This window comes from Pangasianodon hypophthalmus, chromosome 6 (genome assembly GCF_027358585.1).
Source record: "Pangasianodon hypophthalmus isolate fPanHyp1 chromosome 6, fPanHyp1.pri, whole genome shotgun sequence".
Taxonomy (NCBI): Eukaryota; Metazoa; Chordata; class Actinopteri; order Siluriformes; family Pangasiidae; genus Pangasianodon; species Pangasianodon hypophthalmus.
Genome location: NC_069715.1, coordinates 9,550,268 through 9,564,644, shown reverse-complemented (window position 1 = coordinate 9,564,644; position 14,377 = coordinate 9,550,268). Strand labels below are relative to the sequence as shown.

At 39.6% G+C, this 14,377-nt stretch overlaps 1 protein-coding gene across 5 annotated transcripts in view; it reads right to left on the bottom strand.

Annotated features, from left to right (window-relative positions):
- Positions 1 to 14,377, bottom strand: part of hipk2 (homeodomain interacting protein kinase 2) — an 87,053-nt gene that overhangs the window by 14,361 nt on the left and 58,315 nt on the right. For all 5 annotated transcript variants that reach the window (XM_026926929.3, XM_026926930.3, XM_026926933.3 and 2 more), the window contains exons 3-7: positions 11,090 to 11,213; positions 8,817 to 8,936; positions 6,412 to 6,498; positions 3,702 to 3,886; positions 2,445 to 2,607 (exon numbers count right to left, since the gene is read on the bottom strand). In XM_026926929.3, coding sequence (XP_026782730.2) covers positions 2,445 to 2,607; positions 3,702 to 3,886; positions 6,412 to 6,498; positions 8,817 to 8,936; positions 11,090 to 11,213 — 679 coding nt within the window. The remainder of the gene's footprint in view (positions 1 to 2,444; positions 2,608 to 3,701; positions 3,887 to 6,411; positions 6,499 to 8,816; positions 8,937 to 11,089; positions 11,214 to 14,377) is intronic.

Sequence of the window (14,377 nt, the reverse complement as noted above, 5' to 3'; positions counted from 1 at the left end):
GTGTTACAGTTTATGCTACTCCAGCTCATTGAACTTGCTCAGTCTCATTAGCTGCAGATAATAATTTCTCTCTGCATTGCACTGTGATTAAACATACCCACACACATTTATACAGCAAGAGTGAGACACTGAGCTTTTCAAATGCCTCAGCCTGGTCTTTATTCCCCTCTAGAGTGTTTTATCCTGCATGGTTCAGGAGCCTTTCACCTATTATCTTGTTATTTTTACCATCTCGACTGTTACAGTGAGTGAGTTTCTTCTTAGCTATAGGACTAAAGTGCAATACTTTCATTTAACCCTAACTCTGGCCACGAAGACAAAAAGGAATTAAGAAAAGTAAATTCAGACTTTATAATCCATAAGAAACCAAAAGCAAGCAGACATTTTAGGCCTGGGCAAGAGAGAATGCTTATACCATTCATGTTTTATAACACAGCTATAGTAGGTGCTGATTCAAATGCAATGCTTACAACATAATCCACAGCAGACATGTGGAACAAGAGGTATCTAAAATGTCCTTGATCAACATTTCCTACTCCAAACCCCAGCTTTTTAATGAAGGGTAGCCTTATTTACTTTCATTTAGTACTGAAGCAATCCTGTTTCATTTCATGCCACTGCTAGTAATTACAAGCTTTTCATTAGAGTCTGCATGGGGAAAATTCTGAGTGGCACGTTTCATTTTTCATTTTCTCTTGTTTCGTGCGGCCGATGAGCACCAGGGGAGAGAGTTAATCAATACGCCACTGTGGCATTCATCAAACAAAATAAACACTGCCGCTCGCAGCCTGCTAATACAACATGAACCAGCCCAGCCCTTTTCACAATCACACACGGCACAAACCTTACCACCCAACAAGTACACTCGAGCTCTTTCTATATGTGCACTGTTTATGGCAGAAATTCAACTGCAATTAATCTGGAAGAGGTTAAGTGTTTGCTTTAAAGTTCCAGGAAGATTGATGAAGCAATAAACAAGGATGTGAACTAGTTCAAGGTTTTAGTGGGAAGGGCATGTGTAAACAGAAGAAGTAAATTACAGGGAAAGGGGATGTCTTGATGAATATTCAGAGTTGGTAACTTAACTCTAAAAGTTATGTCGATATTTAAGTTATGCGTATTCAGAGTTACATAGCTGCTTAACTTGATTTTCTCAGTGCGCCATGCAGAATATGCAAATTACCTGAATATAGTTCACACATCTGAGGTTGCCAGATTTTTCTTTATTAGAAGCATCCGAGATGGGGTTTTTCAATAGCGTCTAGATAAAAAAAACTTTTTGTGAAATTTATAGCGACGATATGAGTAATGAATAGTGTCATATTTATGTATTTAATATTGGCCTTGAATGCCACTGCAGTTATGTAGTTATGTCTGAGGTCTGATTATGATGAGGATTTGATACCAAAATTAGGATTAGTATGACACCTTTTGAGTGGGTTGGGTTAAAACATTAGCACAACAAAGTGACAACAAAAGGAAAGCCTAAAGTTCATGTGGAGGAAAATGTCTGGAAACTGTTCATTCGTGAAAGGATGTAATTATTTATCGGATGCATGACTACGTATAAGCCAATCACCAGCAGACTCTGAAAACGTTACATAAGTAGTGAGAAGATGCAAGTCTTGAACATGTCTATGTCTTTTGGCCTGTGAATACACAAACCTCTGTCTTGTAAGGTGAAAGAACCCAAGTGTATGGGACTGTGGTCTTTTTCATCTGTTAAAAATAGAGGAGCGGCTTATTATTAAGTAGTGGCCATACCAGATATTTGCCTTGCTGTTTTCTTACTATTTCTTGGCGCACATCTGAAAAAAAAATTAGCCCTCTAGCCCACAGACATATGCTAGCATTTTTGTGGTTAAATTCTGTTTGTCTGTTGTTGGCTTTATTTTCTCAATGCTTGCTACGATTTTCTTATTAGCAATTCTGGTACCCCTGCAAACCTGCCGATAACGTCCTGCATTTTGAGTGTAAAAACTCGATTAGTACAGGGTTAAGAGAAACTGAGCACTGTAGAATAGCAGAGCAGCATTGATCAGACTGATAGAGAAGGGAGGAAATCATTTAGCAGGATGTAAGAACTTAAAAAGCAGATATGTGATTTAGGCCCGATCTTAAGTCAGCAGTTTGGCTAGCCATGTAATCCGTATGGCCGGAGAGTGGGAAAATGCAAGACAAGCAGGAAGTATAGACTGTCGTGTATTTATTCAGCACATTGTGACACAGGACCACAGGGCTAGACTTGCACACACACACACACACACACACACCTAAACCAGCATAAACCTGTGGGGGTTTGGAGACGTTTTCTGCAATGCTTCACCGTAAATGAGTCAATGTGTGTGATTCAATAACTGCACTTCAGGATGCAAAGGGGAAATAGGAAAGGATGTAAGGGTATGTGTGTTGGTGTGTATGTGTGTGAGTGTGTAGACACTGACCTGGCTGTGCACAGTGTTGAGCTGGTTGTTAAAGGTCATGGTGAGGTTGGTGGAAGTGCTGGGGGCTACGTGTGTGATGAACGGGGTCTTGCTCTGGTTGACTGCGTCGTACATGTTCACGCGACGCTTACAGATCTCCATGTTCTGGAAGCAGGATTTGACACTACAAAAAATGAAAGTGGCATTAATGTTATAGCCGTACACAATCATGTTCTAGTGTCCCAGACAGTGTCTCTTCAGATTTTCTAAAAATGTACGAAATGCCAATGATGAAAATCAGTGTATTTCATATTTACAAAGACAGATGTTTAATTATAAACACATTTTAATCCACCAGGTTACTATCAGGTGAAAATGAGCAAACTAGGGCTGCACAATATGTTGATTGTCAAGCTTTATTACAATCCTGGACTTTGAAGTAGAGATATCACAAAAGCCTGAAGCATGCTAATGAACACTCCAAGGGTGCTTTCATATCTATTATTGCATTTGGCTAGTTTTAATCAGAGAGAAATTGATGTTTGTTTGCTGTTTGGTTTGGGTTTATTCACACTACACATAATTAAATGAATCAAAAAGCAAAAAAAAAAAAATTTGAGGGCTATATAGGGTGAAAATGTACTTTTTGGTGTTGGCCAATTCTCAACAACTAACACAAGTCACATGAATCCAACCAAATGCATCTTTTTGAACTGCTATTCATGTAGCTTCACAGGGCAGCATAACACACTCGGAGGAACGTGCTAACCACCCTCTGATCTCAAAGACACCCATGATTGGCTAGTGTCACTCTGAATGACAGGGGAGAGAGAGTATGCCATCCTTCCCAACTGGAGAGCACAGCCAATTTTGCTCTTGATCTCCCAGCCACAGCTGTCTGTAGCGTCGTCAGGATTTGAACTCGCAATCTCCTGGACGATAGAGCGAACGCTTTTCTGCCGCGCCACTCAGAAGTCTGCACATCATATTTCTACAGAGTTAGAGTTCTGTCCTTTAGCTCAGTTTGTGCCTTATGGGTCAGTTTAGCAGCTCAGAAACACAGCAAAAATGCTGCCTGCAACCCCAAACACATAGCATGTTTGATTCATCAAGCAAAAAACATCAAGCACATTAAAAGAGCACAAGTTTCATTTTGGTATTTGGTAGTTTTTGTAAAAATACCATCTCTGGTATGATGGACTGTTTCACCCTGACCAGAATCTAAAGGGCTCTGAGTAATGTGTGTATGGCTGTGTTCAGCTGCAGTCTGAGGCTTACTGTGTGCTGTGGGGGAAGTCCAGCAGGTGAGCCATAGTAACAAATGGATGGTTGAGCGTCTCAATGGGCGTGATCCTTTTATCCGCGTCTATGGTCAGCATCTTGGTCAGCAGGTCGATGAACTCTCTCCGGTCTGCCTTCTCCGCCAGCATGTCACTGCCCTCCAGCTCTGTGCTCACATTCACCTGCACGTGAGGCGCACAAAGACCTGAGTTTAATCCACTTGTCAACTCCTGGCTCACAACCAGGTGTTTAAGATAAACTAAGCCAAAGGTGTTCTAGTCAAACATGAATTCCTTGGTCACTGATCCTAAAAGTACACTGATCTGTCTAAAAGTACCTGAAACGTACTGCAAAGAATGTGCTTTTTAAAGACATAAATATATGCATATATGTCAAAAAGCGTTATGGCATTCATTGAGTGTTCCACCATAGTTTTCCTTTTTTTTTGAAAAAAAAAAAAAGAGAGATGTAGGATCTTGACCTGTGGGAGCAAAACCAAGAGACACATAATCAACATGTCACCAGGTCTCAGTAAAAATATTGGTAACCTTGCACCTCTGTGATATTTCCAAATATTTGCATTCTTATTAACGGCTCGTCACAGAGACACTTCGGAATGTGCCTGGCGCCAAAGCAAAGATCTTAATCAGCCTAAAGGGATCAAAGTAAATACAGATACATAATTCTGCTAATTAAAAACATTGTACACAGGACGTTTTACTGACACTTAGGTCAACATCATGCATGGACTACATAATCAGTCATTTACAACGAGCAATTTTTGGAACACTATTTTATTATGTATTGAGGAATGTCTTGTGGTGTGTATGTGTGTGTGTGTGTGTGTGGTGGGGACCAAATGTTCTGACAACCTGACAATTTTGACCTTGTGGAGACATTTGGCTGATCCCCATGAGGAAAATTGCAGCTTTTATTGAGAAAAAAAAAAAAAGAGCCAAAATGTTTTCTTTTTGCCGAGGTTAAGCTTAGGGCTAGATTTAGGCGTAGGCATAGCATTAATTTGCTGCATTAATAATTCTGCGAATGGAAGGTCCTCATAAGGAGAGTACGACAAACGTGTGTGTGTGTGTGTGTGTGTGTGTGTGTATGTGTGTGTGTGTGTGAATTAAAAAGCTGCACATCAGACTGTTGTTGAAGTGCAGCGCCTGCTTCGAGCAGAGATGTAGGAGAAGACTTGCTCATTGGGAATCTCTTAGATAGAGATAGCAGGCACATTTTTCATAAAGCAGTGTGATTTATCTGCGGCCCCACCCCCCCTGAGGCTATCTGATGAACTGCCGGTCACGGACACAAATCTGATTCCCCTTCCCTTTTCTTATGCAAGCTGCCCCCCCATCAATCTGCTGCATGATAAAGGAATAATCTTCAACACACACGCTGAAAAATAATCAGACTGTCCTCTGCTGGGAAATGGAATGACTTTGGGAGAATACACACACACACACACAGAGTGAAAATATGGCAGTGCAATAGACATATTACAAAGCATAAAAATACAGTGTAATGAACAGCCAGCCGTGTGAGTACATTGTCCCCTGGCATAGTCAATCACGTCTGTCAGTTAATGCTCAGCAAACACCGTATGCGTCCTTCGTCTCAAACATCCTGAGACATAGAAAAACCCACATGCCATAATCTTTCCATGCTCTCTGCACTGCTTTTGGGCACTCACAATGACATCATGACTCTGAACAGTACATTCAACAACTTGTATAAAAGTCATTGATTTGTACACAAAGCAAAACATCACTGTGCACCTTATAAAGGGACACTTTTGTAGGCCTGTAGCATTGTGATCAATGTTCTCAGACCAGATGTGTCTCGCACACAGTATCTCAGTATTTCCTGTCATTCTCTGGATGGAGAGCAGACTGAGCTGTTCAACTTCCTGGGCAATCATCCCAGCATTTAGACCTTCTGCAATCATCCATAATACAAACCAAGCACACAGCCCAAACAGCTCACTACTCATTTATTCTGAGCAGAGCCTAAATCGCCCTGGAACCTTAACTTCTGTGCTTTAATGGAAGCTTTGCTTTGACTCTGTCTGTCTGTCTGTCTCTCTGTCTGTCTATCTGGAGATCTCATCATGCACTGTGTAGCACAGAACTAGAGATGTCTAGGCTTCAGTGTATTCACTGGCTCAATGTAATATAAATCAGATTTACATGAAATTTGTTTTTGGGGAAAAACCTACACTGAGGCTTGCATCATTGTTGGAAAAGTACAAGCTGTGCTGGTAAGTCCAGGGCACGTTTGACAGCTAATGGGGTGAGCTGATTTAATTTCCAATAACTTTCAGCTATTTGCAGGAGGGAAAAGTTTTTAAAAATGATTCACTTTGACCCATCTAACCAAATCTGGTTTGAGGCTTTAGGTCACATCCTTAGTTTCAGAGCACAAATGTTTTCTTAAAGTTGTAACAAGTGATGGCACTTTACCAGGGGAAGAACTCGGTTTCACTTACTCATAGACAAAACACTGACAGAGGCATGTGGAATTACACACAGGGGAACATATGACGTACAATGTTGGATGATTATAACAATTTATATTAGCTACCAAAACTCAACGGGGGAACATTTTTTCAGTGACATCACTAAAAAAACCCAGACGTTGATGGTGTTTATTTTGTGTAACTGAGTGTGTTATCATTTTTAGCTGTATTTGGGAATATTTGCTCTACCTGTGCCATATCATCCAGGCAGTTGAAAATGTACTTGCGGGCCTCCTTAGACTTGATCCCGGTCTCACCCTCATGATCCTCTGGTGTCTGTGGGGAAGAAAAACATTCATTCAGTTGCTCTTCTTCCACAGAAATACATTTCAAACTGTCGTGATACATATATGTAATAAAACAGATATCAACAGACAATTATCAGTATTGCTTTTGGAGCATTTAAATGGATAATGGGAAGACAAAAAACCTCACCATTCAGGTGGTTAAAGATTTTAGAACAGTTGCTAGGCAACTGAGAAATTATGGACGCCAAGCATGAAATAACTAATAGCTAATAACTGAGGTAAATTATTTAGCTAGCTAGCACACAGAAAGGACATTTTGTATATGGAAAAAGAAAGAGCACAGTGACAGTGGACACTAGAAGAAACCATAGAGATTATCAACATATCCCTCAGATGTGTTGATAAATAACTAAGAAAGCATGTAAATTACACTGTAACTACACCATAAAGGTCAAGCCAAGTGGATTTTTATTGTCATTCCTATATAGCTTATATACACTGGAATGAAATGTTGTTTCTCCAGGACCATGGTGCAACACAGAACAGTATGCAAGACAACATAAATTACAATACACAACACTGTGAGGCCAGTATGCGTATATATATATATATATATGTATATATATATATATATACACACATATATATATAATGTATTACATGAACTTTAAACTTGCTTGACATGAGTCAGCTTGAGATGTGTCTATGCAGTTTTAAAAGACTCGTGTTTTCAGCACAGTGTGAGATCAATATATGCGCACTCAGCTAAGCGGATTGAGGCCACATGCTGCTACAGCCTTGTAGTGGACTGAAACCTGTTCAATAGTGGAAAAGCTATGCATTCACAACTCAGTGTGTGTCCCAAAGTTCACTCAAGGCTAGTCAGGAAACCAAGGTCTTTGGTTGAACGGGTATCAAGCGGCCTTCACTGGCTTGGAGTTTGGGGTGAGGGAGAGGTGGGAGTTTGAAAGTAGTTGAGGAACAACTCAGTGAGCAACAACCTACACTTCTCTGGGTTGCGTGATCGTCTTGCACTAACTCATTCTGTTTTCACTGGGCTTTTGGGCTGTTTACCGGCAGCAATGAAAGCGGCAGGGTTTAAGACAGGGGTTTAGGGAGAGATAACAGGGAAGACAAGCTGTGAGCCAACTACAGGAGGACCACTGGGGAACGTGAGAATTGGGCATGAGATTCTGAAAAGGATGGAATTGTAAGCCCTATTCGGCCTGGGTTCGTTTTACATGTGGAGGTGGAGCAATGTAATAATTATGGGAGTATCTCTGGGATTTTAGTCCCTACCAAATCCATCATGTCAGGAATATTTGCTGTCTGAACTGAAATCTTAAGCTGATGTAAAGATTTCATTATATTCTCTGGGAAAAGAGCTTTTGTGCTTTTTTTTTTTATATGGGACAATTTAGTTAGCATACTTTTTTATTATCTCCCACCTAAAACAAACCAAATTCAAGTATCAGTCAAGTTTAAAACGCAGAAAAATAAATATAGACAATGTTTAAATGATTAGATGTTTAAACAGTGTTTAAAAGTGATGCTTCTGGGGGTTTAGGTTTAGGTTCCTAGCACAGGTAAAGCCTATATGCTAGGTGTGTAACAATCAGGCGAGTTAGATCAATGCATCAGTTTAAAAGGCAACAACTGAAATGAATCAAGGCAATAATCATAATTCAATTATTATTGATGATAACTGATTATAAATTGATTATTATCATAAAAGGACAGAAAACAACTGTGTAAAAACTCAGAGGCTACTAAATAAAACGTACTGTATCAGACTCAGTGGTACCATCAAATCACCTGGAAGCTTGAGATTTGCACCCCTTCTATGTTACTTGTTATGGTCATGTGACCTATTAATGATCCAACACAACTTATATGGCAGCAAGCACTACAATGTGCTTCTAATAAAGGTTAAAACAATCAATTTCTATTAATCTGTACACATATGTAGGTGTATACAGTATGCATGGAACATTTGGTGTGATGAGCATGCATACATCACGAAGACTCTGCACAAAGTATGATAATATTTGGCACCAGAAAAGTGGCAACCAGCCCAGTGACAACGTTTCTGCTAAAATGTGACAGTCACATGCAACACAAAACATCCATCAGTGCTGTTCTACACACTTGCCATGTCAGTGACATCACTGTCTGCCATAATGATGGTGCTGTCGTTACTTTGACTTTCATTACTGTGACCAATTCAGGTTTTTATTTGGGCCTGTTCTTGTTTTTAAATGTCCGGTAGTAAAATGGTCTATGAGAACATGCGCGTGTATGTGTGTGTGTGTGTGTGTGTGTGTAGGACTGTATATCTAACCATACCTTTAATCTCCACAGTGGATAGGTGGAGTCTGGGTCTCTGTTGAAGAACCTGGTAGTTTTCGCTCCTGCACTCAGCAGATACTCTGCCGGCAGCCCCTGTGTTTGAGAAATGTACCGAATCTGGGGGAAAGAAGCAAAAAAACAAGCATTTCAATATGCAAAAGACTGCTCAAAGCATACACAAAGTGTACTCATCATCTGACACAATCTGCATCAGTAAAGTTCACATGCCACTCTCTTAGCATCAACTTTTACACTGTATCTCCAGCATAACAGCATTATACGTTGAATAAACAGCATCTGAAAGAATGCGATCACCAGCAGGTTTATTCCTTCCCCCGAAGTCTTTTTATAAACAGCCTGAGAGCTGCAATTACACAGAATGGCGTTCATACACCTGAAAGGGGTCTAAATGCGAAACGGCAGCCTGCAATATCCACAATAATCATCTCTCTCATGTTCAGCGTCTTCCCCACCAATCAGTCTCTCTTATCCTGAACTCACGTCTGTGCCTGAAACCTTGATCCCACTGTAGGCTTGCTTTTAACCTTGGAAATATAAAATCTGATTTCTTTTTTTTTCATATGTGGAGGATTCCTTGTCTTTTTTTTTTTTTAATGAGCATCTCTAAACCAAATGATATTTAACCAGTCCTTTCTGTTACATTTTAAGTAAGCAGTGGTGCTTAAACTGAATGTTTACTCAACCTGAGATAGCACGGTTACTCATGGCTAAGCCACCCAAAGTCTAGACAAACATCACATAGCACAGGTATGTCAAAGTACCAAAGTTGCCTCTAAAGGCACAGAAAGGAGGTTGTGTGCTAAAATGGCAGGAGGCAAATCAAAGTGAGCTCCAGAGCTTGTTTATGGCTGTTTTAATATGCTTTGAGCTAGAACATTGGCCCTGGGCCTTTCAAAGGAGCCAATTTTTTTTGTGTGTGTTTTAAGAGAAGACCCCACACTAGCACGCAGGAACTGGACTAATTGGCCAGGTTGTGGCATCTGTCCAGCATTACAACGAGGCCTGAGAGAGATGAAAGCCCGAGAGCGTGCACACATACAGACACAAACACGCTGCACTTTAGGAAAGCTGTGAGAACAGCAACATAGCCAGAGGTTTGTTTTGTTTTCTCTCCCTGGAGCACAAACAGTAATTGAGGGATGTATTTTTTTATAGCCATTTGCAGAAAGAGAGAGAGAGAGACCTCGCTGCAGGGCCATACTCGACAGCAGATGCCAAACAGGAAATGCCATTTCTCACTCGCTCATAAACATTTCTAATGCATAATGTATTAATGTATTTTCAAATAACAACCTGTGTGTCCAAAAGCTCTACAAAGGAACAGAGGAGCTTGCTGTGTTTCAAAATAGGCTTCAAAAGATGAGTGTAGTATTTGTGCATATCTGAATTTTTAGACAGTGGTTTTAGGAGTGGTTTTAGGCAAGACACTACAGGTAGAACTGACAATTTTGGATACATTGCATCTACACCATGTCTTCTCTTAAACTGTAGTAATAAAAATATCAAAACTCAACAGAAAATGTTTATTTCACTGTTTTTGTCTACTCAGGACCACCTCATGATCTGAAACGTTGAAAAAGGCTTACACTCCACCCACTTGACACAATCACATCATGTCATATATCCCTGAAAAGCATGTTTCCCGATATAATCAATTTAGGTCATTATAGTGTACATTGCCTTCACTTTACTTCATAATCCATGCTTAGTACAGTAGAAACAGTATAGTATAGTATTTCTCAAAAAAAAAATTTCCCCTATATTTAGAACCAAAAATGAGATTTTACATGTTCATTCTTACCCTGATTAGAAGCATTTAACAGAGGAATTTCCAAAAATGTTAATTATTATTGGATTTACATTCGATTTTACACTGAAAAATTCACTCTTGAAAGCGTTTACACAGTGAAATACATATTTTAATTCTAACAACATTAAAAGGCTAGATTTTTGGTTTTACTAATTATGTAAATGTATGCATATTTAATTAGCCAAAGCCTTTGGATAAATAAATGAAAGTTTTTGGAAAAAAAGATTGCCAAAGATTGAATGTGATATATTTTTAAACAAATGACCCTATTTATCTGTAGTGTCTCGCCTTAAAATTCATTATGAAAAAGTAAGCAAACAGCTATGGCTAAGTGAAAAGCAAACACTCATTCAACAACACTCAGGCTTTTTGTCTCTACCAACCATTAAGCACACATGTGTCATCACTCTGCAGGATTAAGGCCTGATAATAGTCTTACTTGATCGTACTCAGACGCGCCAGGGTAAAGCGGCCAGCCCAGGAAGAGCTCAGCGATGACGCAGCCCAGGGACCACATGTCTATAGCCTCACAGAAGGGCAGGCCAAGGATGATCTCTGGAGCTCTGGAACAGACACAAACACACAGCAGCAGAAGGTCAGTAGAGGACACAGAGAGCAGTGAACAGCCAAGCACTTTATCAAGCCTCATTTAATTAGCAACAGTTCACACATTCAAAGCAAAATCATTAGTGGTGAATTTGCTAGGGCATAATACTGTGAGAATGATTTTCTCTGCTGGAATACTATTTAATATATTTTGACAACATTTACCTATTCACATTAGGATTAAGATCCCATAATCTACTTTAAGTCACTTAACATACACTAAGTCTACTGAAATATGAGTTTCCTTAACCTTTTGGCTAAATAAATGTTGCTTGGCTCACTCTTGTCTGAAATAAAATTTCCAACACATACACACACATGTGGCATGTTGGGAAAACCCATCAGATCACACTACAACTTCAGAAAAACATAAATATATTTCCATAAACCATTATTATCTAGTATTTAAACTAAATGCAAATTAAATCAATATATAGCAGGTGCGTTTAGGCAAGCTACTGGTGACTTTCATTAGAGTTGGACAGGAATCTTTAAATACAATCTTCTCATTTTTACTTTTGGGGGTAACCAGAATTTAAAATGTTTAAACTTTAAGATACAGTTTGATTGAGCTATGTGCAAAAAAAGGAAGCATATTTCAGTTCATGGAAATGTGTATTTTCCAAAATTTTATATAGCATAAAATGTCAAAATTTCACCATGTGAAGAGTTTACCCAGGCTGCCACATATACAGTTAATGGGAATCCATTTTTTACCTGGATTCTGGGTCGCCTAAGAAATGTCAATTTTAGCTTAATATCAGCAAAAAAAACATTACTCTAGGTCGATAAATAAAACACACTTTTCACCTGCTGTGGTTCATGTGATATGAATGCATAATGTAGCACTACCGCTAATGCTTGCTCTGTCTGTAGCAGTATAAAAAGACAGTCTCATTAATATTTGAGTGTGTTTGAATGCAGAATATTTGAAATAATTGAAATCTGAATATAGAAATTGTTTTAGGTGTCCATGAGTAGTGGAAAATTTTAGTGCACTTTAGCGCACAGAAACTGTGGAAACAAGACTGAAGACCAGGAGGCCGTATCAGTTTCTGTAGCTGCAACCTGCTAATGTGGAACTGATGCAACGAAACCTAAAACCGCAATCTGTTACCTAGGAAACACAAGACCTTTCACTTAACATGTATATACATAATAATGACAAATGTTGGGAGCAGTTCATTTGCATAGATCTAATGTTTTCATGTAAATCGCATAAGCTGGGAAGCCGGGCAAATGTGATTTGAAAAACCTGTCAGGGTCATGTGTTTCGAACCGAGGTGAATTTTTCCACCCAGCCGTATGTGCTCTCTCCAGGGCACCATGCTTGGAGGAGAGATGGCGCGAGAGTGCGTGAGCCTCTGTGCCACTAGGAACAGCTGGGAATCCATCAATCATCCCTGTCTCTCAGCAGATATATAGCACATAAAATATACAGGATGAGTGTGTGCTTAGGACTACAGTTGGAGTCATTGTAAAGAGGACAGTGGAGGAACATACTGTTCTGAAAGAAGAAGTGAAGGTTTGGACGTGGAGTTTGTCACCCGATCACAGTTGCTCAGCTCCAGCAAAGGACAAACACACAGTCTGGCTGTATGAAATAGTCCAGGGCTTACTGCCACCACATATGCAAAAGTGCGGCCTTCCCTTCCATCTTCTCTCACTTTCACTCCATCGCTTGCCATCGCAATATGCAAAACAGGCCAGCAGCTGCTAATGCCGAGCTTCTGGTGAGTGTGAGCTCACACACACAGACTTACACACACACACACAAACACACACACTCACACACACACACACATCTGCACAGCATTATCTCCCTCAGGGCCTTTGCCCAAAATGCAAAAATGATTAGTGACATATTCACTTCTACACCAGAGGACTGTTTTTTCCTTATTCTCCCTCTGTTTTAGACACACACAAACACAAGCACACACACACACACACACACACACAGGGGACATGCACTGGAGACTATTATGTATATCTTAGAGTTTTTATAATACATTTGCATGGTGCTGCAGTGATTCATAACTTTTCCAATAGCTACAGCTCTCGATGTGTGTAATCCAGTGCCGTGTGATAACGACTAAAATTGATTAGTTTGCTCAATATTAAAATCACAATTACTCTGGAAACAAAGTCATTTCTTTGCACTTTTATTGTTGTATCTTCAAAGCAGCTGAAAACTGGCTTTTCTTTCACATTGTACATAAGTCTTGAATAAATCTTCACATGCATAAATCTTTTAATCAGACAAAGACAGTTCCTTTAATTGAATGTTAGTGTCGTAAATGCTAAATATGATTTTGCAAAATACACATATCGTGGTCTAGTAATGGTTGTGTGATTTAACATGCACGCACGCACACACACACACACACACACACACACACACACACACACACACACACCTGTTCCTCTGCAAACCTCCTTGCACAAGGAAATCATAACGAATGTTCCACTGCTCTACATTTTGCCTGCTGCAGCTGTGTTCCTGGTAAAAGCACCATATCCAGACCACACCACAGCTGAAGTGAAACCACATTACTGAACTGTGCTGAACCAAGACAGAACAATGTTGAGGACCTCCATTCAATCTTTCAGCTGGACTCCCATTGAGTAAAACCACCGTCCACGGTCTCAGTGCTGATACACACTCAGTGCTGTAAATGAGCACTGTCTTCTAGCTTCAGCAAGGGTAAAATATCCTACCTAAAATATCTTTATATCATAAAGAATATTTTTCTATTTTTTTCTATTGTGGTTGTCATATTCGAGACTGAATCTCTGGCTTCACTGCACAAAGCAAATGTAATTAGAGGTGAAAGATGTCTAAAATTACTTACTTTACTTCAGAAGAGAAGAAATGGTACTTTGACAATGCTGATAAAATAGACTGTAATCCTTATATACTTTCTCCAAAACTGGCAGAAAACAAATTTGTGTTTTCCAATCAGTCAATCATATGGAAAACAGCAATGCATAAAAGCACCGCAATGCATAAAAGCACCGCAATGCACAAAACCATGCAGGCCAAGATCTTCAGTCACATGTACACATCAAACATCATAATGGGGAAAAATGTGATCTTAGTGACTTTGACCATGGGATGGTA